At 44.4% G+C, this 27,601-nt stretch overlaps 2 protein-coding genes across 3 annotated transcripts in view; one reads left to right on the top strand and one right to left on the bottom strand.

Moving 5' to 3' along the window:
* Mtf1 (metal regulatory transcription factor 1) overlaps positions 1-23,318 on the top strand; it is a 43,468-nt gene extending 20,150 nt beyond the window's left edge. Inside the window, exons 3-11 of one of the 2 annotated variants that reach the window (XM_019207730.1) lie at positions 1,570-1,808; positions 2,626-2,757; positions 4,747-4,820; positions 5,379-5,515; positions 10,279-10,356; positions 15,729-15,831; positions 16,466-17,061; positions 19,552-19,612; positions 21,012-23,318. In XM_019207730.1, coding sequence (XP_019063275.1) covers positions 1,570-1,808; positions 2,626-2,757; positions 4,747-4,820; positions 5,379-5,515; positions 10,279-10,356; positions 15,729-15,831; positions 16,466-17,061; positions 19,552-19,612; positions 21,012-21,112 — 1,521 coding nt within the window. In that variant the 3' untranslated portion in view covers positions 21,113-23,318. Of the gene's footprint in view, positions 1-1,569; positions 1,809-2,625; positions 2,758-4,746; positions 4,821-5,378; positions 5,516-10,278; positions 10,357-15,728; positions 15,832-16,465; positions 17,062-19,548; positions 19,613-21,011 lie in introns of both variants that reach the window. The other variant, XM_010625838.2, reaches the window with a different exon arrangement.
* A 3,692-nt stretch (positions 23,319-27,010) lies between these two features.
* Positions 27,011-27,522, bottom strand: CUNH1orf122 (chromosome unknown C1orf122 homolog). The gene is made up of 2 exons (XM_019207703.2): positions 27,496-27,522; positions 27,011-27,438 (listed from the first exon to the last, which is right to left on the bottom strand). Exons 1-2 carry the CDS (start codon positions 27,520-27,522, stop codon positions 27,343-27,345), a joined length of 123 nt encoding a protein of 40 aa, XP_019063248.1. The 3' UTR covers positions 27,011-27,342.
* Between the last annotated feature and the right edge of the window lie 79 nt (positions 27,523-27,601).

Here is a 27,601-nt window from a genome sequence, read left to right as displayed (position 1 = left end):
AAAAAAAAAAAAAAAAAAAAAAAAAAAAAAGAACAAAGCACACACATACACTGTGAGAAGCAGGCATTAATATTTGCATGTGAGAAATAAAGAACCTTAAAGCTTAGGAAACTAAAATGATGTGCTCAAGGCCTTGCACCTTAACATAGCTCAACATAAGAATTATATTGAACATGAGTGGCAGAATCCAGCCTTCTACTGCCAAGTCTGTTGCTATGTCTGCTGTACCCATACAGATGTGGGGCAGGTTTATGCAATGAGAGACATAGAGGCTAAGGGAAAGGAGTATCCCAGAAAAGGAAATAAAGTGCTCTGTGATTTGCTTTGTTGTGAAGGACAACACAACCGAAGGAAAGCACATCATTAATAGAGTATATTTTCATATAGTCAAGGAAAATAGGAAGAGATGAAAGAGTTTGGCCACTGGGCAGTTCAAAAGAATACTTTTATATCGTGAGGCAGCTTGCCAAGTAGGCCAAGGAATATATGGGTATTGTGGGAAAGGGAGGCCACACATGGATGTAAGTTTTTGAGAAGGAAGCAAAGAGATTGGTGGTTTGAAAATCATCACACTTCCACATAGTCTATGAAATTCATGATAATTTTTCTTTTTGTTGCAGACTTGAAAACATGTAGTAGAAACTCTCTAGGGAAATGCTATTTGGTAGTTAATTGTGTACATTTCTGAATATTTTGCAGTCAAGTCAACATTGGTCATTTCTAATTAGGATAGAATGGTAGAGGGTGAAATGTTTAATCAAGCCTTAAATGGCAGAGCTTGAACTGAAATCTGAGCCTGACTTAAGATTTTATTTGAATACAGGTAGATATAATGGTATATGCTTACCTTTAGAGAAGAGTTGTGTACCAGAGCCTGAAAAATCTTACGTTCACTTAAAATACTCATCTACTCATAAGCTTATTTCTTCTCCATAATCATTATGTAGTATCCAGGTATGATTTAATCTACAAAATGGTTTTCTCATTTTGCTACTAGAGTTTTTTTCTGTGTTAATGATGACCCTACAGTCACCCCCGGCACCCTTTTTGAGACAGGGTCTCACTTTGTCATCCAGGCTGGCCTCAAACTTGTGATTCCCCAGCCCCACAAGTGCTAGGATTATGGGTATGTGCCCCCATGCCCCATATGAAAATGTCTATAATTTAGCATTTTGAGGGGATGAGGCTAGAGGAATGCAAATTTGAGTCAATCATGGGCAGTCTGCTGGGCATGATAGTGGACATCTGTAATCCCAGTACTCAGGAGGCTGAGGCGGGACAATTGCAAGTTGGGTGAAGATTGTAAATTGATTGTATCTTGAGTGACCCGGTGAGACTGTCTGAAAATAAAAAATAAAAAAAGTGCTGAGGATATAGCTCACTGTGGAGGCCTTGAGTTCAGTCCCCAATACTGTGCATATATATAGCTGGGTGTGCAGCTCAATCATAGAGCACCCTGGGTTCCATCTGCAGCCTGACAGAACCAAGCAACTAACCCATTTGTATTGTCTGGAACTCCTGAGAACTGAGGTCTTTTGTCCTATTGATGAGGTATCCTCTGTCTGCCAGGTAAAGCGGTACCAGTGCACCTTTGAGGGCTGTCCCCGCACCTACAGCACAGCAGGCAACCTGCGCACCCACCAGAAGACTCACCGAGGAGAGTATACCTTCGTCTGTAATCAGGAGGGCTGTGGCAAGGCCTTCCTCACTTCTTACAGCCTCAGGATCCATGTGCGTGTGCACACGAAAGAGAAGCCATTTGAGTGTGATGTGCAGGGCTGTGAAAAGGCGTTCAACACGCTCTACAGGTCAGCCACTTCTCTACTATGCCACCAGCCCCTGACTCTGATGTTGCTGTGACGGCAGAGCCTTTTCTCCTTGAGCAGGAGAGGTGCTCACTTTCAGGGCTTTGAAATTCATGAGCGCAGCTGTTTAGAGTTGGATATATCTGGACTTGGCCGCAAGTGATAGTGCATTTGTGCCTAGTTTTGCATCTCGTGGAGTGACATACAGGTAGTTGATGTACGATAATGTCTCCCCTTGACACAGGATCTTTATACTAAGGATTCTGTAATTTTCTTTCCTACCTCACCCTGATAGAACTTTTTTCTACCTTTAAAAATGAGGAGCCGGGTGTGGTGGCGCATACCTGTAATCCCAGCACTTGGGAGGCTGAGGCAGGAGGATTGCCAAGAGTTAGAGGCCAGCCTGGGACTGAGTTCAAGGCCAACCTGAACTACATAGCAAGACCTTGTCTAAAAACAAAAAGAAAGAAGAAATGAACTGCCTCATTGATGGCTTTTCTCTTTTCTGCATTTGTACTGGGAAATTTACATAGTCTCCAATATTAGGTATAAAATAACAGAAATTATAGTAACACTTAGGAAGTATGCACTGTGGTCCCCATGACAACTAATAAGTAAGTGAATGCACAGTGGCTCTGACTGGCTCAGGGTCCTGAGCCAGGAAAATGCAGCTCCAGGACTCACACTGCAGTTTGGAGTCTTGCTCATAGTGCTGTGTTGTTTAGCTCTCCCGTTGCTCTTTGGGTGAAATGTGTGGCAGACTCACACACTTGATCTCAGGCAGAGATCCCACTGGGCATTTCTCTGGGATATTTTGCAGGCTGAAAGCACATCAGAGGCTTCACACAGGGAAGACGTTTAACTGTGAATCTGAAGGCTGCAGCAAATACTTCACCACACTCAGTGATCTGAGGAAGCACATTCGAACCCACACAGGAGAAAAGCCATTTCGGTATGTCCTGCTGTTTTCTATTGGTCGTCAGTCAGTTTTCAGCTGGGCATATTGATGTTCTCTGGGAACTTCTCATCTGAGCTGTAACACAGCTTCAGGTGAAAGAATGCAGTAGGTTCCAGGGGTATCCTCACTGTGGATGACTCCCCCGCCCCCTTTTAGTGGGAACTAAACCCAGTGCCTTCACACTGAGTTACATCCCCGGCCCTTTATTTATTTTGTGACTGTAACTAGCTGTTATTACATTGCTCAAGCTGACTTTGAACTTGAGATCCTTGTGCTTCAGCTTCCTGGTAACTGGGGTTATGGGCATGCTCCACCACGCCTGGGATTTCTCTTTATTTTCAAGAAGTATTTGTTGAAACTCAAAAATGTGGTAGGTACTTATAGTAGTTCTAGGGAAATACTAAGAAGCAGGCTGTCTTCAAGAACCCTGATCTGGTGGAGAAAATTACAAGTAAGTAGTATCTGAGGCTGTGAGATGCCCAGAGTGCTATGAGGACCAAGGAAACCATGGAAGAACTGAAGAGGGGAAGGGAGGGAGAGACATGAGAGAAAGTGAGAGGTGGGAACTCTTAGGTGACTGGACAGGAATTGTGGTTTGTATTTGTCCAGTCATTGATTTATAATATCTTGCGTGTTTATATACACACACCTCCAGGCTCATACAGTTTATGTGTACATCAACATACATATGCATCTAATGTGTAAGCTTGAAGGAGGGACTGACATCTTATATCATCTGCTTTCTTCTCTGATTATAGGATGTTCAAGGCATTCGAGTAGGAGTCAGAAACAGCTTTGGGATGGTCATCAGTATTTTTTATGAGATCCATTTGTAAAGATTTCCCTAAATACAATATAAAAACTGTCTATAAATAATGTCTTTGAATTTTGGCAGGAGTTTTTGCTGTTGTGTTTATGGAGTTAAATATGGTACCTGTCCACTCTCCGATGATGGATTAGCATACTTAGAAGCAATTTAAAAGTCTTCAAGCACAGTTAGCTTTTAGACACCATTAAATGGAATTGAGTTTTTAAATTACATTCCTAAGTCATGGCCTCTTTAAGGGCAAGAGTAGTTAGAGGCTAGTTGGTTCCTCTGTGATGCTCTGAAGCTTGGGTATAGGGTGCCAAGAGGGCCTCTGATTTCTGTCCAGGCACATGTGTTTATTTTTGTGATGATAAAAGCTATTTTTTCTTGAATATTAGATGGGACTTTAGATACTATGATAATAATATCTAATTTAAAATGCTTCCTATTTAAAGACATTATATTGTGATTCATCCTAAAATGGATACATTCATATGTGTAAGTATCAAGTGCCTGCTCTGTGCAAGAGCTGAGCAGTTGTGAAGGGCAGTGTCGATCCTGCCCACAGAGAGTTTGCAGTCAGTCTAGGAGAACAGGTAACAGATGTGTACACAGAGACATAAAGTAAGATGGGAGGTGTTATGTGGATGTGTGCCTCAGAAGTTCTGAGGAGAGAAAGGTTACTTCTGGCTTTGGCTATCGAGAAGTAGAAGAAGAAAAAGAGATCTGGACACTGAGGATTACAGCCGTTACAGAGTTCTGATGATTATGTTCTAGGATTGTAGGGCAAGCCCTATGCATAGGTGAGAGCTTCTTTACCCACTCTTGATGTCTGCGGCATTTCACTGTCTGTAGATGCTCTATATGGACTCTCACTGTCAGTAGAGCTCTGTTAAATAATCAAAAGACTTTTGTTGTCAGGGCTCTCAACACATGCCTTCCCTGCGGGACGAGGTACTTACCCTAGGCCCTCTGCTCCTTCAGCTACCAGAGCTGCCACCTTGCTTTTTCAGGAACCTCTCATCATTCCCTTCTCTGAAACCAGTGTTCCCAATCTGAACTTAAGTTCTACACTCTAAGTTCTTAAGTTGTAGTTTGGATTTACAGCAGATGTTGAGGATGAAGGTCTCTTAGTCAATGATTCCTGTTTCCCTTTGCTTAAACACCTTATTTAGCTGTGATCACGATGGCTGTGGAAAAGCGTTTGCAGCAAGCCACCACCTTAAAACGCACGTCCGCACACATACTGGTGAGTTCAGGCTGATTTCTACTCTTCATTTTAACCTTTACCAACTCTATGCCTGTGTTTCTACTGAGAACTGTAGAACTAGGTGAAGAGGCTGAGCCTAATCAGTTTAGCCTTCACCTGTAATGTTTGAGTTTCTTTCAAAGATGAAAGAATGCAAAAGTTGGATTCAGGAATTTAATTTAAGAAATGAAGGCAGTACAGAAATACTCAAAAAGAAAGGAAGGGAGGGAAAGAAAAGAAAAGAAAAAAGAACAGAATAGAACAAGCTCATGAGAAACTGAATCTTCTTAAATTTCTCAGGAATGGGCATTCCCAGTGCTTTGTTCTGCATTAAGTTTCAGAACTGAGTGGCTGGGAATTTGGCTTAGTGGTTCCACTGCCTGCCTTGCAAGCGCAAGGACCCAAGGTCGATCCCTGGTACCAAAAAAAAAAAAAGTTTTAGGACTGAGATAATTAGCATGTAGTTTATTATTAGTTTTATTATTAAGGAAAGATAGATTTCTTAATTTAGTGAAATGACTCCATGGTGAAATTAACACTACTTTGTCATTCTTGCAGGTGAAAGACCCTTCTTCTGCCCCAGCAATGGCTGTGAGAAAACATTCAGCACTCAGTACAGTCTCAAAAGTCACATGAAAGGTCATGATAACAAAGGCCACTCGTACAGTGCACTTCCACAACACAATGGATCAGAGGTGGGCAGTGTTCTTGTCTTGTTTTGATCAGGGCACCATAGAACAGCAGTTGTTTGTGTCTCATAAGAAGGTTTAAATATCTTTACTATATCCCAGCTAGAGGAAAAAAAGCAGTGTCAAAATCTCTGTCTTTGCAAGAGGATAGCAGAAGCCAGAAATTTCACTAGACCGCCTGTGCTAAAGCCTCTACTTTTGTCTTGCCTCATTTCCATCAGGTATGACAGAAGAAGGTGCTGTAGAATCCAGAGGTCTCAGAAATGGCTTTCAGGGGCTAGGCATGGAGGCAAACACCTGTGATCCCAACACTCAGGAGGCTGAGGCAGGAGGATTGCAGCAACTTTGAGGCTAGCCTGGGCTACATAGTGAGGTCAAAGCCAGTCTGAATTACATAGTGAGACCCTGTCTTTAAAACAAGGCTTTCAAATTGTCAGCTAGAGCCGGGGATTTGGCTCAGTGGCACCGTGCCTGCCTGGCAAGCACAAGGTCCTAAGTTCGATCCCCGGTACCAAAAAAAAAGGGGGGGGGTCAGCTAGATACTCTTAAAAGAATGTCAGTGTCATTAACCCTAGTCATGCCTATGAAATGATAAATCTGTACTTGAGTTTGGGACACAAATCAATGTTGCTTCACATACCCATTAACCTGTCATTAGAGGCAAGCAAAGTCTGGAGGGTCCTTGCCTTTTTCTTTTTCTTTCTTTTTTTGGGGGGCAGCAGTGGGGATTGAACCCAGGGTCTTCACACTGAGCTACACCTCCAGCCTTTTCTCCCCTCACCAAGACAGAGTCTTGTCAAGTCACTAAGTTACCCAGGCTGGGCTCAAACTTTTCTCCTGCCTCCAACTCTGGGAGTGCTGGGATCACAGTTGTGTGCCACAGTGCCTGGGGTCAGCGTTGCTCTTTCAAATTGTCTATAAACCAGAAGGTCTGAGAGACAGTGGCTAAAAATACTGCACCACAAAACAAGCCTCTGTGGAGCCCCAGGCAGTTTTGTTCTTTCCCAGCCCCCTCCATATCTCCTGAGCCCCTGCAGCTCCATTCCAGAGAGATCTTGGGATCGGTTTACAGCTGTTACTTTTAATGCAGTACTGAACCCTGGAAAGTGAGAACAACTGTATTATTATTTTAGTTTTTTCTGGATAAAGAAGCCGATGCTGATACAGCAGTGTGTCAGTTCTGCCTTCAGAATATATCTAGAACCTGATCACTTCTGAGCACTTTGTTCAATCCACTGCCGTCTTTTTGCTTGGATTATTGCCATAGCCAGGTGAACTTCTCAGCACTTCTTTCCCCCATCCTTTCTCCCTTAGCTGTGTTCCTTGTCCTCTCTGGATCCCAGTCAATCTCCAGTAGGGAGAACCTCTTCTAGGCTCAGGCCTCACATGCCATTGGTGTTGTCTTTGAGTCCACGGTAATATCTGTAGCCTGGATCTGCCCTGGGATGCTAGACTTGCATATTCACTTTCCCCTTTGGAGTACTGAAATTCTTTTCTTTTCTTTCTTTCTTTATTTTTTACAATAGGGTCTTGCTATGTATTTTGTAGTTCAGGCTGGCCTTGAACTCATAATGATCCTCCTGCCTCAGCCTCCCAGCTGCTGGGATTACAGACACATAACACCATGCCCAGCTTTAAGTTCCTATGTAGTATGATTTTGATTTTGGGAATGGCAGTATACTCTAATTCTGCAGTGTCCAATTTTAAACAATAAAAAAGCTCTTTAGAAGGACTCCCCTGACCCCTGAGTTTTATTAGCAATAATAGGTGAGTACTATTATTATCCCCATATTACTGATTTAGAAATTCGAAGCAAGGAAAAAATGAAATAACTTGCCTAAGTGGCCAGAGCTTGTAGTTAGTCTGATTTAGATAGGAAGCATGATTCCTTCTGTGTCATAACACAGTTCTAACACCTGTGTCATAAGTGACAGAATTGCATTCGTTGTGCAGAAGCCAAAGCTTAGCTGCTTGAATTTAGAGCCAACATTTATCCCTAATCACATGACCTTAGGCAAATGAGTTTCTTCATCTGTAAAAACCAGGAGCCGAATGTGGTGGCCCTTGCCTGCAATCCCAGCACTTCAAAGGCTGAGGCAGGAAAATTACCATGAGTTTGAGGCCGGCCGGGACTACATTGTGAACTTGAGGCTGTCCTGAACTACATAGTGAGACCCTGTCTCAAAAACACAAAAAAGAAAACAAACTTTTAAAATTTGTGAGTCTAGCCAGGCATGGTGGTGCACACCTATAATCCCAGCACTTGGGAGGCTGAGGCAGGAGGCAAGACCCTGTCTCAACCCCCCCCCAAAAAAAGGTGTGAGTCTCAGAATCAGTTTTCAAGTCTTGTAATCAGTTTTCTCCTTTTGTAACAGCGGATGAGTAATTTGCCTACCAACAGCCCCTGAGCACTGGAGTGCATTGGCACCAGTGCACAGTCCACATGCTCCCCTGTCTCTTGTGCCCTCTGACAGGGAGATGTTTCTAGTCTCAAGCTCACACCCCATCCGCATTGCCTTCCGGTCTCTGGGCTGCGTCTTCTCCAGAGCTCCAGACTAGCATAGTCAACCTCCTCCTCAGTGTCCCCACCAGATGGTGTCTCCCCTTCTCAGACTTCACGTGTCCAGACCTGTTCCTCCTGCAGGCTTCTCAGCTTAGTAAAAGGCAGTGAGGTTTTTCTAATGGCAGAGCCAAAAATCTTATATCTCACCCTTTTTTCCCCTTATATCTCAAATACACCCGCAGAGTCTGCGGGCTCTACCTTGAAAGTACATCTAGAATCCGATCAGTCCTCCGATTACTTCACTCATTCTACTTCCCATCTGAATTATCGCAGGAAACTATCAAACAGACTTCTTCGCACCCTTTCCCTTCTCCTCTCCCCAGTCTGCCACAGACTGCTCTACATTCATCGCCCAGAGCAGTCTTTCTAAACCATGGTCAGTTACCTTTTCTGTTCGTAACCTCTGGAGCTTCTTGAATCATTTAGAGTAGAAGTCAGAATTTCCAATGGCCCATAAGGTGCTGTGCTGTCTGGCCTGGCCACGTTCCTACTCACTCACTCTCTTCTTCATCCATATTGTGCCTTGAACCGAGAGAGGAGTGCTCCTACCTCCAGGCCTTTGTACATGCTGTACCCTCTGCTTACAACACTTTCTGTATGCGTGCGTGGCCCTTGCCCTCTTTTCTCCAGTTTCTGCTCTGATGCCCTTTACCTGCAAGGCTTTTCCTAACCATCTGATGAAAAACAATCCCTAGTGTGTGTGTGTGTGTGTGTGTGTGTGTGTGTGTGTTTTGTAATCCCAATACTCAAAGGGAGGCTGAGGCAGAAGGATTGCAGGTTTGAGCACAGCCTGGACAAGTTACCAAAAACTTTAAAAAAGAATGAAAATAAAAAAGGACTTGAGTTGTAACTCTGTGAAGGTCTTGGGTTCAATCCCCAGTTCCACAAAACAAAACATAAAAACTCCTACTCTGACCTTCCCTATTCCTTTACTCTTCATAACACTTAGCATCATTTTGTACACTATCTGTTTTATCTTCACTACTGTAGAAGCTCTACAGGGGCAGGGAGGCTGTTATGTTTATATTATATCCCTAGAACAATTCCTGATACATAAGAGATGCTCAGTGAAAACAGTGGCTCTCCCTTATCTGTAGGACATGTTCTAAGCTCTCCTGTTTATACCTAAAGCTGCAGGTAGTATCCAACCCTGTGTTGCCATGTTTTTCCCTACACTTACATACTTATGTTAAAGTTTAACTTTTAAGTTAGGCGCAGTAAGAGACCGATGACAATATAAAATAATAAAATTGCCAGCATCATTACCCTTGTGCTTTGGGGCCATCATTGAGTAAGATAAGGGCTGCTCGAATGCATGCCCTGGCTCCGATGGCCCAGGTGGCTACTGAGTGACTAATGGGGTAGGTAGAGTACGAGCCTGGCTGGTGAGGTGGGGGTATCGTGTGCAGTGTCGTCACACTTCTCAGATCCATGTGCAGTTTAAAACTTAAATGGCATTATTTCCTTCTGGAATTTAATATTTCCAGGCCACAGTTGCCCCTGAGTATTGAAACTGTGGAAAGCAGCACTGTGAATGCGGGGAGGCTGTTGTATTTGTTGAATGCACGCAGTAGTGGGAGGAAGGCAAGGTCACCACTCAGAGTGTGTGAGTTGTGACTGACATTCGAGGAGTCCAGAGTTCAGCTTTAGCCGGAATTTGAATAGTTAGCCCTCAGTACCATTCTGAGTCAGGAGCCCTGAGGTGCCGATACTGAGAACACAGCGGTCCTCAGCAGAAGGAACATTGTCTTGCCGATCAGAAGCAGTGGATTAGACGTCTGCTAATTAGCTATTGTGTTTGGGGGCGCTTCACTCCCACTGGCATCGCACTGATATTCTCATATTTCTAATGGGGAATAGAGTAATGCTCCAAGGTTTACATGAATAACAAATGAGTCATGCGAAATCACTTTATAAATGATGAAGCCAATTACACAAATACTACTTTTGTATTGTCATAGAATTTGTTACTCGGAACCCAGGTCACACAATAATGTAGAAACTACTAACTAACTTTCAGAATATAAGAGGTTCTAGGAATATAGTTTTAAAAGTGGAACGATGTGCTTAGACCTCGCTTTGGGTGACTCGTGTTCCACGAAACATTTGGAACTGTAAAGACGCTGCAGTCAAGCATGGTGTTACATAATAGGCTACCATGGATCCTGATTTTTGATACTCAGTTCTAATTTTTTCTCTTTCACAGGATACAAATCACTCACTTTATCTGAGTGACTTGCACCTTCTGTCTGCAGATTCGGAATTGGGAGAAAATTCTAATACAGTAAGTGTACGTGGGATGCAGGTGCTAAAAAAATGGATGCGAGGATTGAGCGCTTCTTTTGGTGGAAAACTTGGGGAAGGCCAGTGTGAAGTCTTCTAGATTTAATTGTATTTAATTGCTGACCATTTAGGATTCCCCCCTTCTCTTGATAAGAATACTATTAGCATACCCAGGGATTTAGCTCAGTGGTGCCGCCACCTGCCTCATAAGTGCAAGGACCTGAGTTCAATCCCCAGTACTAAAAAAAAAAAATCCTATTAGAAGAGGTTGTTCTATCTTTTGCATAATACATTTTGACCCAGGCACTCACTTGATAGCCTCTTGGCTCCAGAAAGTTTCTTTTCTATTCATTAACAAATATTTATTGGGCACTACTTTAGGCCTTGTGCCAATGCTGTGCTAACAGTGGTAACAAGGTATAGATTTTCTTGAAGAGCTTCCAAGTCTAGCATTATGAGGTGTAGCCAGAATTCCAGTTTGGGGACCTTTCCTTACCCTGCCTCCCTGACCTGGCTCAGTCTTCCTCCTTTAAACCCGCTTTATTGGGTTTTTGAAGAGAATTTATACAGGCCTCTGCTAAAAGGCAAGCCCACTCTATCTCGACCTCATTGCTTTGATTCTCACTGATAAGTTTTCTGTCCATTTCCATGCCTCCATGATGGTAAAGACCACTGCGTTGAGTCTGCACTTATGCAGCCTTCTTTCATACAATCTGAGTGTTTTTCTATGTTGTTAACACTAGTTTTGAGTTTGATTTTTGCTGGTAAATAAATATAGCTGTTTTTTTTTACTCTATGCATAATGCATAAATGTGATCACAAGTATTTGGACAGAGACTGATTTAGGTATGCCTTGTAACAACTGCTCTTTCTTAAATTTGGAGTCAATTGTAACACTTCTAAAAATGTAGGTTCTACTGGGCGTCATGGGCACAGCTGTCGTCCTAGCACTGGGGGAGACCGAAGCAGGAGGATTGCATGTTTGAGGCTAGTCTGGGCAACTTAGCAACATAGCAAATCACCATATCAAATTTTAAAAAATTATGAGACATCTGGGATTGTAGCTCTGGGTTCAATCTGCAGTACCAAGAAGAAAAGAGAAGAAAAAAAAAATAAATGTGAAAACCAGAGCTTGAGATGAACTAAGGAAATACAATTCAAAAAAAAAAGAAAAGAAAAGAGAAAATCAACAGAATGAACAAAAGATCTCCATGGATGCAGTGGCCTGTGCCTGTGTTCCCAGGTGAGCCCAGGAGTTTGAGGCCAGCCTGGGATGCAAGAAGACTCCATCTCAAAACAATTTAAAACTTTAAAATCAAATAAGTACAAATGTTATTCTGGGAGTGGCACCTGAAACTGTGTTTTTATATTAGTACCCCATGGCAGAGTTGCTCTTATAAGACCAACTCGCCCACAGAAAACAGCTTCAAATGCTATACACAATATAAGAAAAATGATGTGAAGAATATAAGAAATATAAGAATATAAGAAAACTATGTGAAGGCATCAGTGAGCCAGCAGCAAGCAGAGGTAGCCTTGGGAGATGAGGTTGCTTAGAAGATCATAAAGGGACTGGGTGGCCTTGTAGGTCTTGGGCAAGCCCCAGTTGGCACCAGCAGAAGTAGCTAAATTCAGAGAATACTCAGATTTGCTGACTTGAAAAACTGGAGGGCAGAGTTCAGGGTGACTGTGGCACCTGGAATCCAAGGGGGAAGGGCCTAGGAAGGACCAAGCCATGAAGCGGGGGCCTCATGCTGTGTTTATACCTCACCCACGCCTCTGGCTCACCTGTGAATAATGGATGTGTGGGGCAGACAGAGCAGCTCTGCTGAGACTAATGAACTAGACAAAGATGACAACTACTGGGTGCTGCAAGGGAGACAGAATTAGCAGAGTGTTCAATTCTGATAACACCCTTCTGAGAAGTGTCACTGAATCCAGAGTCTCCCTAAAACATGACTCCTCTCCAAGAGAAAGGGTAGTCCGTGGAGATCAGCCTCAGGGTGACCCATCTGAATGTTGGAATTCACAAAGATTTTTGGAAGTTATAATGTCCTCAAGGTTTTAAAGGAACTGGGCCAGGCAGCACATGCCTGTAATCCCAGCACCTGGGAGGCTGAGGTGGGAGGATCCCCTTGCGGTCAAGGCTAGCCTGGGTGACATAGTGAGTTTAAGGCCAGCCTAAATTACATATCAAGACCCTGTCTCAAAAAAAGACCTTGTACAGGGCCAGGGATTTAGCTCAGTGGTGCTGCCACCTGCTTTGCAAGCTCAGGGTCCCAAATTTGATCCCTGGTACCAACCCCCACCCCACACACACAGAAAGAATAAACACATACACACAATACAATCTCAGTCACACAAAATAGCATTTTGTGTATGGACATGCAGGACCCAGAAGAACACATCCAACTAAGGCGCTTATGACTGCAAATGACTGTTCATTGCTTCTTTGTTTTTATTTCCTATATATACATGTTAACTTTAAAAAAAATGACTGGCCAAGGATTTAGCTCTGGTTCTGCCGCCTACTTTGCAAGCATAAGGACCCGAGTTCGATCCCCAGTACCAAAAAAAAAAAAAAAGCCTATCTTTAAAACAAAACAAAAAAAAGGACATAAAGGAATATGTTTGAATAAAGAAATGATTGAAAAAAATGGGAAATCTCAGAGAAATAAAATCTATAAAGAATGTATCAAATAGCCGGGCATGGTGGCACACACCTGTAATCCTAGTACTCGGGAGGCTGAGGCAGGAGGATCACTGTGAGTTCGAGACCAGCCTGGGCTACATAGTGAGTTCTAGGTCAGTCTCAACTATATAGTGAGACCCTGTCTCAAAAAAAAAAGTACCAAATAGAAATTCTAGAACAGAAAAATATATCATGTAAGAAATTAAATGGATAGATGCAACAGCAGATTAGAAATGACAGTGACAGATTGTTAAATTGTTAAATCGAAGTGTATCAATCTGAAGAACAAAGAGAAAAAGATTAAGTACCTCATGTGATTTTTTATATTCACATTTCAAAACTAATTTTTTTTTTTTGGAGACAGGATTTTATGAGGTAGTCCAGCTGGCCTTGAACTCGCTATGTAACCCAGGCTTGAACTGAGGTGATGATCCTCTTGCCTCAGCCTCCCACATGCTGGGATTATAGGCATGTGCTAACATGCCCACCTAGAACTAATTTTCTAGAAGAAATTTATATATTGGGTGGTCTAGAAGCCCTCAGAGTTACCTTGCCTAAGATTCTGGGTGTAATATTCCTTTGTGATTGAACTGTGTTAAATGTCTTAATATTGTCTGCTCTGCCCAAGACTATGATATATGACTGAGGAGCTTTTTTTAAAATTTTTTAGTTTTTTGAAACAGGGTCTCACTCTGTAGCTCATAGTGGCTGTCTTCCTTGAACTTGTGGCCGTCTTCCTCTTTCAGCCTCCCAAGTGCTGGAATTACAGGTTTGGGTAACCAGGTCTGGCTGATTAAAGAGCTTTGTGGAGTCCTAGGTTCATCAGAGATAACTGGAATTAGGGGTATTTTGAAAACATATAAGAATCGGGGCAAGTTGGTATGCCCTGTAATCCCAAAACTCAGGAGGCTGAGGCAGGAGGCTCTTGTGTGTTTGAGGCCAGCTTGAACTACATAGCAAGACACTGTCTCGAAAACAAAACAAAAAGAACATGTAAGAAAGGGAGGCCTTTTCTACTGCAGTTTACATCATCAAAAGAGGATAGCCCTATCCTTTTGCTTTGTTTTTTAAAAATTGAGAGTGGTAAAAGAAAAAAATGTGAGATAATGAAAAGATGGAAATAAAGTGGTTGTAGATGGGGAGGGGAGGAGGGGGTGAAGGGAGGGCAGGGACAAGGGGAAAAATGAGAACCAAGACCTGTCATGTAGAAGTACAAGATCCCAACAATGAATGTAACTGTACTGTATACCTAAAATGTACCAATAAACTCAATTAAAGCTGAAAAAAAAATTGAGAGTGGTTAAAACCAAATGATATGGCCAGAAATGTATCTCAATAGCGCTGCGCCTGCCTGGCAAGTGCAAGGTCCTGAGTTCGATTTCTGATATGGGGTTGGGGAACCAAATGGTAAATTTGTGTGAGATAATCACTCTGGGTTTTTGAATTGACACATGCGTCCGCATGTCCTAGAAGTCAGTCTTGGTTTGCGCAGACCTTTTGTTAAGGGGGATGGCTGCAGCTAGGGACTGGCCCACTGAGTCTTTTGGTTGTTGAGCTCCAGGATCCATCCTGGGCTGACTGCTCCCATGTTCTCCCTGCTCTTTGGTCTTTGTTCCAGGCCCCAGGGGCACAGCCTGTTCTGTCTGGTCTCCTTTAGAGAGCGATTCCCACTCACTCTGCCCCAGGGTTTTTGCCCTGAAGCCTGGTGGTGGCTTCTGCACTTTCCCTTTTTATTTTTTTATCCAGGCCTAATGACATACCCTATCCCCTAGCTACTCAGGAGGCTGAGGTTGATGCCCTCTCACTGGCAGAGCCTGGAGATAGTGCAGGCATCATGTGGCAAAAGAGAGGAAGTGTGAACGTGCATATTATGTGTGTGTGTATGTGTGGTCAGGGAGTGTCCTGTGGTCCTGGGGATTGACCCCAGGGGCCCTCCACCACTTAGCTACATTCCCAGACTCCACCCTTCCTTTTAAATTTTTTATTTTGAGATAAGATCTTGCTAAATTACCCAGGCCAGCCTGGAACTTTTAATCCTTCTGCCTCACTCCGATGAATAGCTGAGATTGCAAGTGTTGTGCTACCACACTGGACTTCTTTCACTTTTGTTACAAAGATAGTAGTGTGCAGTGGGGTAGGGGGCGCTCTGGCTACCTCGTCTAATTATAATCACCTTCCAGACAGATTAAGTTTCTGCCCTTTAACACTTCATAATGGGGATTAAATTCCAACATGAGTTTCAAAAGGGACAAACTGTACCAGTAGTGAATATTATACAATCCCACATTTATGTGGGACTTGGTCTTTTAGAACAGGGGTTGGCAAGCATTTTTGGTGAAAGACCAGATACTAAATATTTTAGGCTGAGTGGCCTACGTGGTCTCTGTGACAGCTTCTCAGCTTTGCTCATGTACTGTGAGAACAGCATACATAATATGTAAAGGAGTGCCTTGCCTGTGTTCCAATAAAACTTTATAAAAACAGGCTGCCAAGCTGCAAGTCACAGTTTATCAGCTCTTGAGGATCCCGATCTTCAGTATCTCAGTGCACTTTGAAACAGGAGATGGTAGAAACAGGAAGCATATCAAAAGATCATTCTAGCTCCACTGAACTAAGTGTGTTCTCTCATGGCGAAGAATTGTCTCAGGATGGCAAGTCTCACATCTCTCTTTCTTCATCAGACACAGGGCCAGGACCTCAGCACAATTTCACCAGCAGTCATCTTTGAATCAATGTTCCAGGATTCAGATGATACAGCAATTCAGGAAGATCCTCAGCAGACAGGTTTGATACACTCTTTTCTTGTTCATTGCAGCTAGGAAAGGGAATTCATACCTGTTGACATTCTCAGTGACAGACAAAGAGAAATATTTCAGTTAGCTTAAATGAAGCAGGCTGTGAAGGCTCTGAAAAATGTGCCTTTCAGTTCAATTCCATCTTTTCCCTGATTTCCCTCAGCTCCTGAATAAGAGGGTCTCCTTTCCCAGAATCTCCTTGTGGCTTTAAAAGATAGGAAGAGCCATAAGCTTTTCCTTCTGCCATGATATCCTTTTCCTGAGTGGATAGGACCCACAAACAAGCTTCCGAAGCAAAGATCAGACTGTTTCTGAATGGAAGTCTGTCTGTATTCACTAGTCATATCAAAAAAGAAAAAAGGAAGGTTCTAGAAGAGCCAGAGGACACTGTTTGATGCTTAGACCTTCTCTAGGCCGTTGCACCTAGGAAGTGCGGTTGATCAGCAGATGTGGCATTGTGAGCAGTGGTGCTACTGAAGGGAGCACAAAACCTCCCTGCTAGCAGAGCAGGAGTCCGCTCCAACGCACCTCAGTTGTCTTGTTCAGCTCGTAATGACTGTATTGTTGTGGCGTATACGAGGCTTGGGATATGTATATACGTTTCTGTTTCTTTTTCTTACCAGCTGCCTTGATTGAAAGTTTTAATGGTGATGCAGAGTCAGTCAGTGATGCCCCGCCACCCACAGGAAATTCAGCATCTTTATCTCTCCCGCTTGTACTGCAGCCTGGCATCTCCGAGCCACCCCAGCCTCTACTACCAGCCTCAGCTCCTTCCGCTCCTCCACCTGCTCCCTCCCTAGGACCTGGTTCCCAGCAAGCTGCATTTGGCAACCCCCCTGCTCTCTTACAACCTCCAGAAGTGCCTGTTCTCCACAGCACACAGTTTGCTGCTAATCATCAAGAGTTTCTTCCGCACCCCCAGGCACCGCAGCCCATCGTACCAGGACTTTCTGTTGTTGCTGGGGCTTCTGCATCAGCAGCAGCAGTGACATCGGCCATGGCAGCACCTGCCCCACCACAGAGTACTACTGAGCCCCTGCCAGCCATGGTCCAGACTCTGCCGCTGGGTGCCAACTCTGTCCTAACTAACAATCCCACTATAACCATTACCCCGACTCCCAACACGGCTATCCTGGGGTCCGGCTTAGTCATGGGAGAACAGAACTTACAATGGATATTAAATGGTGCCACCAGTTCACCACAAAACCAAGAACAAACTGTAAGTATTACATACAAACGTATGCACTGGGCTAAAGTGTGCTTAATGCGGGGGCTTGATCAGAGGCTTTGATTTCAAAAAAAATGTCTACGTTCCTACCCTGAAGCCTATAATTCTCTCCTGTTGTCATTTTTCCTATAATCGAATGGTGTAAATCCAGGAAATGCTATGGTCAGTACCTGAGAAGGAGGCAGAGAAGGCAGAGAAACAACCCTTAAGCTTACTTAACAGTAGACACTTGAAAGAATATTCCCTCTGCCTCCTTCCTTCTGCCATTTTACATCTCATCTACTATAGGAAAGTAGTCACAGACTCCAGAGGCCCGGGCATATGTATACACCCCAGCTTTTCTCTTTATTAACGTTGTGTATCAGTGTGGTCCATTTGTTATAACAAGTATCAGTACATTAACTAAAGTCCACACTTAAGGGCTCATTCTTTGTTTTAACAAATACATGTCTTAAATCTACCTTTAAGTTATCTGAAATAGTTTTGCCCCTTGCTTCCTTGATTTGTCCTCTCTCTCTTTTTACTTTTTCGATATGTCTGTGTCTCAAATGTTAATCACTACATTAATTAAGCTCCTTTTTTTTTTTGTACTGGGGATCAAACTCAGGACCTTGTGCTTGCAAGGCAGGCAGAGGAACCACTGAGCTAAATCCTCGGCCAATTAAGCCCTTTTTAATACATTCTAGTAGTCACAGGAGATTGGTATGATTTTACTGATGGAAGGTTGAGATCTGGAGAGGTTAAGTAAGTGACTAGCCCAAGCTCACACAGCTCACACAAGATAGAGCTGGGGTTTGAGCCTAGGTGGACTGACTCGGAGCCTGTGCTCTTGGTTATTGCATCGTGTTACCAGAGGAGGGGGTTAGACTCAAAGGGGCTTTGTTGGGTGGCCATTTGAATCAGGAGAGCCTTGAATTATGGATAGGAATTAGGTGGAGGAAAGGGTGTCCTAGGCCTAATGTGTATGGGTGGGTGTAAACAAACTGGAAAGGCAGTTTAGCCTGTACATATAGTAACAGCACTCAAATTCCAGAAATGGAACATCAGCCACTCCTAGAGGAGCCTGTCTAGATTCAGACGGCTGGAGTCATTGGAATTGTGACCCCGGCTGCCTGCATGGAGCTTTTATCATTTTGTCTGGGCCTGCCCTGGGGAGCTGCATGAACAAATGTCATTCTGTTTCCACATACTGTAATTCCTTTTCATGTTTTTAAATGAGTTTTATGTCTCCTTCCTTGTTTTAGTGTCATCTCCTGTAACTTAGCCCCAGGCTTTTACTTTCTCCCAGACTCATTTATAGCCACTTTAAAAAAAAAAAGAGGGTGGGAATAAAAACTAAAGCCCCTTTAAGATAAGATTTGAAGAGCTGGGCATAGTGGTACATGCCTGTAATCCCAGCACCTGAAGCTGAGGCAGGAGGATCGCCATGAGTTTGAGGCCAACCTGGATTACATAGAGAGACCCTGTCTCCAAACAGCCAGAGATTTGAAGAAGCCAGTCTTGGTGGCATCTGCATATTATCCCAGCACTGCAGGATGCTGAGGCAGGAGGATCACATTGAGTCCAGCCTGGGCAGCCTAACAAGTTAGGGGACCCTGTCTCAAAAAATAAAAAGGACTAGTGATGTAGCTCAGTGTGAAGACCCCTTGGTTCAATCCCCAGTACCACAAAAAAAAAAAAAAAAACAATTAAATAAAAATTTGAAAGCAGAAACTATGCAGCCAATTTAATAGACGTGATGAAAGTGACTTGCGGGCATAGTCTTGTGGTCCTCTGTAGTCACAGTACAGATCACTGATGTTTACCAATGCTGACCTTGAGCCAGCCCAGTGTTCCACATTCCTCCCTCATTTAATCTTGAGTCCTCCCAAGGGGCCTTTCATTCTCATCCCCACTTTACAGAAAACACACTGTAAGAAGTCGGATCACTTGCCTGACATCAACAACAACGTGCAACAGGGCTTAGACTTGAATCAGGTAGCCAAGTCCACCTGGAGCATCCTGTGCAGCTCACAGTGCTGCCCAAGACCTTCCCAGGGCTCTGTGCCCAGAGAAAGCCTCGCCTGCCCTCTGGGCAGCCTAACCCCTTCCAGGAAGGAAAGAACTTCCCAGCTGTGACAGAAGACGTGGCAGGGGCTGGGTGAGATATCCTGGAGGGAGAGGCAGCCCTGGGCTCCTGAGCAGCCAGCAGCTTGAGAAAAACAACCTGGGAGGATCCTCTGGATCCACAAAACCCGTGGCTCAGGCAGCTGGAAGCCAGCCAAGCGGTGGGGCACAGAGTTGGCTCCACTGTCAGCATGGAATGTCAAACAGTGCAGTGACCTCGTGTTGGAGCACAAACAAAACATTGCTCAGTGCAAGGATCCCTGAACACAGGGCTTTCTGTCTTCTTGGGGACCATTACAAGTTGGGAGGCCTCAGGTCCTTGGATAGCTGCCATATTCAAGTGGCCATAAGTGTGATTTCTTTTTTTCCCAGCAGCAAGCATCGAAAGTTGAGAAGGTGATTTTTACCACAGCAGTACCAGTAGCCAGTAGCACAGGTATGTAATTCCATGTTAGCTTTAACAGAAAGTCACTTCTCTGGCCCCTTGAGGCAGAGAACATTCTTTAAAGTTTTTGATCCTTTAAAAATATTTATGCAGCCTATTTAAATTCACATCATATTGTTCATTAGAGTTTGTTCATGCTCTCACAACTACTGGAAGTTAATGTGCTAGTATAAAGACCATGGGCAACCTTCTTTCCAGTAAAAATTCATCCCTTCCAGATACAGCTTTTCAGTGTAGCCAGAAAAAGTCTGAATCACAGTTAATGCTAAAGAGGGCGGTTGTTAATTTACTGGGCTCTTTTCTAATTACAGTGAAGAAGAAATAGCATCTGGGCCAGGTCGAACAGACCTGAAAGGTTCCTGTATTTCAGATTCTTTCTTTTCTAGATTAAGAAACTGAAACCTTGCCAGACACTGTGGTCATGCTTGCAATCTTAGCACTGTGGGAGACTGAGGCAGGAGGATTGCAAGTTTGAGCCCCGTCTGGCAAACTTAATGACTTACAAAGAACCTATCTCAATTTTAGTATATGTGCTGCTAAAACAAGCACCAAGACCCTACCTCAAAATTTAAAAAATAATAATAAACTGGGACCCAAAAAGATAAAGTGACTTCCCACGGTCATAAATGAATATGCAGGAGAGCTAGAGCTTTGGCTGTCTCATTCCCAAGCCACTGTCTTCTTCACAGAACCTGGCTGAATTCAGAGCCTGAGTGTATACAACAGACGTGGCAGGGGCAGGGTGGAGGGTGTAAAATACAAATGTGCACCCATGCAAGGCCAACAGTAAGAGGGTGCTGACTGACATGTACCATCTCCAACCTGTCAGCAACTGGGGCCACACAGAAGAGCAAGATGTTCTGATGGTCAGTCTTAGTGGCCCAGTGCAGCACGGATGGGTGTAGAGGGAAGGCGGCAGTGCATGCGTGTGTGCTGGACAGCTGCTGGCTTCCCCTGAGCTCGCCCTCTACGTAGCCCTCAGGGAAACTGCCTGGGCAGCAGGAGGGACAGCTGGGTGTGAGAAGGTGCGCATAAATTCTCCAGAAGAATGTTGTGTCAGGACTGCAGGCCCACAGGTATGAAGAAGGTGTCTGGAAAAGAGCAGAGAGTACTGTGATTGGCATGGAAGCACAGCAGAGAAGGGCCAGGGGGATCTAGATTGTGTGTGTGGCTCACTAAGGACGGGGGTCTTTGTTTTGGAGTGATGGATTTTTCCCCTGTGAAGGAACTTGGTCCAATTTAAAGCAGGACCAAAGCCAAGCACCTGATATCCATCCTCCCCCCACTCCAGCCTCCCAGGCACCCAGCCCTCACCTGTCCACATATCCCTGCCCCTCACGCCTCTGCCCACAGCTGCTTGCAGAGCAGTTATCTCTTGCCTCTTTCGCAGGGAGCTCTGTCCAGCAAATTGGCCTCAGTGTTCCTGTGATCATCATCAAACAAGAGGAGGCATGTCAGTGTCAGTGTGCGTGCCGGGACTCGGCCAAGTAGTGGGCGGCTGGTGGAGAAAGGGCTGTTCTTCCCCACCCCCTCCAGAGCCAAGCCCCCCGTCTGCTGGTGAGCCCAAGCTGCAGCTACCACCCTAGACTTTGTCCTCACCCCTGTTCCCTTGGCATCATCCTCCACCGGACCCTCTTCCTGTGGGCAAAGCAGACAGGCCGAGGCTCCATCAGACTCTCAGACAAATGTTAAGTGCCATGGATGTGTCAGAACTCCTGCCCTCCAGAGCCTAGACACCCCGTCTTGATTCCCACTGAAGCACTGCTGCAGGGGGAGGAGGAGATGGGCCTGAGGCGGCTTCGGCAGGTGAAGGGCCCGTGTGCGCTCGTCTCCAGGAAGAGGGCAAGCAGGAAGCAGGGGGCACGATGCCTTCCATCATGGGGGCAGAAATTGGAAGGATGAAGAAATTCGCTGTTTGAAAGGCTCACCTTCCAGACATATTTTCTTTAGTCACATCCCAGGAACATCCATTTTAAGGAACTGATCTTTGGAAAAAAACAAAAAACCAACAAAAAAAAGCTAAGTTATAAATGAACTGTTTGGCTGCACTGTATGTCACTTTCACTTATTGTCATATGAATTTGGAAATTAAGGTTACTCGTATGCATAAAATTTCTAAATGAAAGGGTGTGGTTTCCATCAATCTAGTACTGCCCATCACTTGCACTGGAGTCTTTGTGGATTGGGCAGCAGAGGTCATTGTGTCAGGTTGTGCTCCTCCCTGTGTGTCTTTGAATCTGAGGCTGACATTTGCCCAAAGGCCAGACTCTCACTCTATCCAAGTGGGTGAAACAGCTGAATCGGACAGGGTTTGGGTGAGATGGCTTTGTTGTTTGTACTTGGTGTTGGTAGAGCTCAGGTTGATCTGCAGCTGTCCTGTAGCCCACTCTGCACAGACGGCAGCTCAAAGCCTGGCCCACCAGATGTGGGAACAGTCTGGTTGTGTGGGGGCCCCAGGTAGGTGTTGACTGTTGTCTGTTGGTGGTGTGTGTGCAGAGCAGGCTCTAGCACAGTGACGGCGAACCTGTTAGAGCTTGCAGTGGTAACAGAGGGTTGGCTGCAGCATGTGCCGTAGGTTTTACCACCAGCACTCTAGCAGCACATCACAGCCTTTGCCTCTTTGCTTCTCTGAGCTGCTTGCCAGAGCTTGCAGGTCACAGTGAGCTTTCCTTGAGGAACATCTCTGTTTTGTCCTAGAGTGAACATGTGGCTGAGGGCCACTTTCTAGCCTGTGGTCTGCCTTCCTTTGAATGCAGTTTTCTTCAGAGCAGAAGGGCTAAATCGTGCTTGTTCGTAGAAGGGGCAGATTGAAGGGAACTTGTAGGAGGTGGCGGATAATGGGCAGCCCAGGTGTTCTGGTTCTAGGTTCTAGCCAGACTTTGGTTGCCTTTTCCATCTCCACCCTTCTGGATTTTGCATACAGCCTAGTACAGTGCAAACATTGTGACTTGCTCAACTTAGTTATGTGATTTCTAAATAAAAAAGAACAAAAAAAAACAAAAACAAAAAAACAAAAAACGATGATCTTCTACTCAGGGTAAAACAAAAAAATTCCCCTTCCACCAAAAAGCCTGAAATGTTGCAATAAGTTGTCTCATTTGGAATGTTTCATTAAGTTGTGTTATAGGAAAGTGAGTGAGAGAGAGAGAGAGAGAGAGAGAGAGAGAGTGTGTGTGTGTGTGTGTGTGTGTGTGTAGAATTATATCCATCTGTCTGCCTTTGGCTCCAAGTCATTGCCTCAGAAAATGTAAAATACAGTGCACACTAGAATTGAAAGTTTCCCTCACCTGGCTACTTAATGTAGTCATGAGGGCACACCAAGCTCAGAAACTAGGCATGGTTCAATGAGGAACAGGCCTCCCTCTCAAGAACTCTTTCCTTACCTCCAGCAAGGAGCAAATTTCCATAAACAAGGGAGTGAGAGCCAGCCAGTGAGAGATCCACACTGGTCCCTTTCCTGCTCTGAGCTTACCTTGGAGGCATATCACTCACCTTGGAGCCAGAGACCCTGCCTTTAGCAAGGATGTACAGGGACAAGCTTGGACAAGAGGGTCGTTTTGGTAATGCTGTTACTGCCATGAGGAGAAATGGGCTTAAATTCAAGCAGCTGATTTGTCATTCCAGAAGTTTAGACAGAACTGATTTTTTTTCTTTTTATTGAGTTTATTGGTATAATCTAGGTGTACAATACAGTTACATTCATCATTGGGATCTTGTACCTTTACATAATAGGTCTTGATTCTCATTTTTTCCTCTTGTCCCTGCCCTCCCTTCGCCCCCTCCTCTCCTCCCCATTACAAACACTTTATTTCCATTTTTTCATTTTCTCGTATTTGTTTTCCTCTCCCTTATTACCTTTCCCCCACCCTTCCCAGTTTCAGAACTGATTTTTTTAAAACTTTTATACTCTCTGCCCCCAAAGACTGGTGGTTTTTGGCACCCATTGACCTCAGCAGAGTTGGTAAGGCAGGAGGAATCTTCTACCACAGGGCCAGTCTTTCTGGAAAACCAAGTGCAAGTGACGGTTGTCCTGGCTGTCGCTAGGCCTTACACCAATTGGAAGCTTTGAACTTGGACATGAAAGCAGTGGATCGGACCTCAGCATTAGCTGTGGCAGATGGTAGTTATGACCTTCCCACATGCCCATCCTGTGATGACCTGTGATGCTGGTTCCTGGGCCATGAGGTGGAAAGTAGGGGCTCAGAGGGTAGGTGAAGCATCTGTGGGTTAAATGTTGCTTCTTGGTAAGCCAGGGCTGTCCTTATATTGAGCCCTTAAGGTGACTGCCTTTTCCACTCTCCACAGAGGTGGTGAAGATACATGTTAAAACAGTATTTAGACTGATAGATTTTTCTAATTGAAGAAGGTGAAGTATCTGCCTTTTGTGTGTGGTTTGGATTACAAAAGAGGCTATCAGATCTGATCAGCTTTTGATAAATCAGGAATGTGCTTCCAGTGCTTAGCAGTGCAGGTTTATTCTACAGGGTAGGCAGACCTCCCTTCCTTCCCTTCCTATGCTCCTTCCCTTCCCATCCTTCCACAGCCTCGGGCTCCAGTGTCAGGGACCTTGGATAAGACAGGCCCATGGCTATACTGGAGGTAGAAAGAACTTTCATAAAGAGTGTGATTTCCCAAACCCAGAAATGAACCTTGGGTAATTTTAGCAGGTAGCATCAAGCCTTTTCTTCTCCCCATGGTAACCATAACCATTTTCACCTGGTAGGCCTATGCTCTGGCTCCCACTAGCAACTCTAGTTAGACTGCCCTTCTAGGATGCTGCTAGTCAGCACCAAGGAGAGAAGTTTGTGGACTTAGGAGGAGGTGGTAAGGAAACTAGCAGGTGCCACCAAATTGCCTGCATGAACTGGGTCTTTCCCAGGTAGGTGGGTGGAGCACTGAGGGCAATGGCTCAGTCTCCCCTGAAAGGGTCTTGCCAGTCTCATGCGGGCCTCAATAGTTTGGTGCAGTAGGGGTGTCATTTATTGAATCCCACCCCCCTTTAGGAGATTATGGTACAAAGCCCAGGAGAGTCCTGGAGAGGTGAATCCTCTGGGTAGAAAGGCAAGGGGCTGCTCATTACAACCTCTGGGAGAGTCAGCAGATTGGAGAGTCATTTTCAGGTTCAAGACAGTGGACTGATGAGGATAATGCAGGGTAGGTGGGTTTTCCTAAGACTTGTATAATGTTGAATGTGTCCAGAGGGACAAGTTTGCAGAACCTCATATTGGTATATTAAAGAAATAATAAAATAAAAAGCACTTTAGGTTATTTTATCTTTAACCCAATTGCTGCAATTTCTGTTGTGTGTGTATATTTAGATATACACATATATACATATACTTTCCACAAAATTTTATTTTTTGCTCAGAATAAAAAGTAAAATTGAGGTGTGAAAAGAAAGCACTTAACTTGGTGCAATATGTGTAGCTTGATGGTCGTCGTCCCATGTGGCCCTGGCCTGGCCATGTTTTTCCACTCTCTCAGCCTGTGCTACGAGGCTGTCTGTAGGGAAACACTATTATGCATCCTCAGCAACTGCTCAATCTATGCAAGCCTTCCCTGTGTGCCCCAGGGCGCCCCCTCAGGCTCTCGGAAGAACTGCTGTGGGTGTTGTTTTCTCCAGCTGACTGTTGAGGCCCTTTTTCACTTCTTGGTCCCTAGCCATCTTTCCCCTCTTCACCATTACAAAATGATGCCTGAAAGGAAGGAACAGGTTGTTCCTAGGTAGAAACCTGGCACCTTCTAGACTTTTATATTTGTAATCGTGTCCATTGTCCTTAAAGACTTCTCCAGTGTCACTGAAACCATTGATTTGTGGAACCGCAACAATATTGCTCAACAGTTTACAATTTTCTAATATCACCAATCAGAATATGTTTGGGGAGGGGTCGGGTTCAGGGCAACATGAATCATTTCTGTACTGCTTTTCATATCATCTGGGTTGGTTCTAAGAAAAAAGGCTTCTGGAAAGTTAATAATCTGTTTTATCAACTTTCTTCCTTCTCCTTTACCACTCCTCCCATTTAATCTTCACCTAATTTTCAGGCTCTAGACTCCTGAAGTTTTAAATACACTTCACCAAAGCAGAAAGATTTCTGTAGATGCTATGTGCAAGTGGTTCTCCTGGACAGACAGGAAATTGTCTATTCCTTAACATTTAGGGGTGCAGGGTTGGCAGTAAGATCCAGTAATGTGTATTTCTGATTGGTCAGTCTATTTAGCCTGTTTCTTCATGCATATTTTTGTGAGGGGAAGAGGGGAAGGGTCCTTGTTTCTTCTCATGCTCTCTGGGGACACTAAGGATCACTCTGGGCATTTCTGTTACTCTTCTCAGTCTGCATTGAAGAATGCAAATTAAACTGGACCTTTATGTCAAGGTGTACATAGTACAAGCTTTTTCTTTCTTTTACTGGAAATGAGGTTTAAAACCACACACTACCCTTTTGGTGGTGTGCCCACTGGGCCAAAAATTGGTTGATAATTGTCACTTTCTCAGCTCAATGCAGTTTCTACTTTTTCTTATGGGGAAATTTTTTCATAAAACCTTTTTTCACCAAAACCCAGGAGTGTTTTTTGCAATATCCTTGTCCTTGTAGTGGTGCCAAGTCAGAGGCTTCTCTTGCCCTTTTCCTCACATGTTCTCAGGCCTCTCAAAGGCTGTTTGACTCAATGGTCTACATCTTTTGTTGTGTTTTGGAGAAAGTGGGGGTGGGGTCAGAGTTCAAGATAGCTGTTGCCTTTGCCTTTGAACTTCCCCTAGTCTCTTTCCAGAAGATGGCTAGAATCAAGTTTATGTTCAGACTCTGGCAGAAATCTAGCCAGGAAAGGCGAGAGTCCCCGAGAGCCTTTTTTGACACACACTAATCATTGGCTGGTAATCTTGGTGACAGTTTTTAAAGTCCTAAATAGTTTTATTTGGATTATGTAAAAGTCTATCAAGTTTATTTAAGTGTGAAACATGGGAACAACAGACTTCCACTGAGCGATATGAAAACATTACAGGTTCAGTACTTCCAAAGGAAGAAACCTTCAAATCCAAAAATGAATAAATATGAATTTGTATTTTTGAAGAATGTGAAATAATGGTGTTTGCTTAATTGCTCATTTTGTATAAACAATATTGTACTTTAAAATATCTGCTAAGAAGTGAAAATTTAACATTTTGGAATTGAAGAAGCAATATTAAATACTAATGAAATCCTAATTAAATGCTTATTTAAATTTGGTAGTATCTGTGTGTTTCTTCCCAACCCTGCCCAGGGTTGACAGTTTTCTACCACTTCCCCACAACCCCTCCCAGCCATCAGTCTTGGAGAGGGGACAGAAAGGAAAGCTCGGTCACCAGGAGAGTCTGCAGGTTTCCTTTTAATCAAGGCTCTGCTAAAGGTGTTTGGTGGGACTAAGAGCCCCCAAAGCATGAAATGGACATGTAATACCACCTGGAACCCCCAAAGTGGGCCACACCTCTCTGGAGAGCACTGCTGGTCCACCCAAATCCAAGTAGATTGGGTATTCGTTGGCTACATTTCAAAGCACAGCACTGCCTTCAGCGTAGATGAAGTGGGAGTGAACCCAGCTGCTAGCAAGAGCTGCCACCCCAGGCTGAAGGACAAGTACCAGCCATTGCCTGTGAAGACCGATCCCTTTACTGAAGGGAGTTTTCAGAGTCCAGCCAGCAGCCCTGGGGAGGGAGAGACATCAGGGCACCCGGCTTGGGAGGGTTAAGGCTCCGCAGCTCCATCACCAGCATCCTTTGGGAAGCCACCTCGGGCGGAGACAGCTGGCTGGGGCGGTGCTCCCGGTTTGGCTGAGATGTGCTAGTTGGAAGGGAAAGGAAAAAAAGTGAGCCTGGAAGGAAAGGCCTTGGATTAGACCCCGCCAGGATAATGGCCACTTGGCATCTGGACAGAACTTAACTTTTTGAAAACGTCTCGCCCACATCAAAGGAGGTTAAGGGTAAAGCGGCAGGCACAGTCTTCC

This window comes from Fukomys damarensis, unplaced genomic scaffold, assembly GCF_012274545.1.
Source record: "Fukomys damarensis isolate Sample0158 unplaced genomic scaffold, DMR_v1.0_HiC HiC_scaffold_23, whole genome shotgun sequence".
NCBI lineage: Eukaryota > Metazoa > Chordata > Mammalia > Rodentia > Bathyergidae > Fukomys > Fukomys damarensis.
The sequence above is the reverse complement of the archived record's forward strand: the minus strand, read 5'-3'. Positions and strand labels throughout refer to the sequence as shown.

Bases quoted from the DNA above. Each gene is read 5' to 3' on its own strand.
- CUNH1orf122 (XM_019207703.2), bottom strand. From the start codon at position 27,522: ATGCCAAGTGGCCATTATCCTGGCGGG. The intron at 27,439-27,495 runs GTCTAATCCAAG...CCTTCCAACTAG, and splicing joins GTGGCCATTATCCTGGCGGG to CACATCTCAGCCAAACCGGG.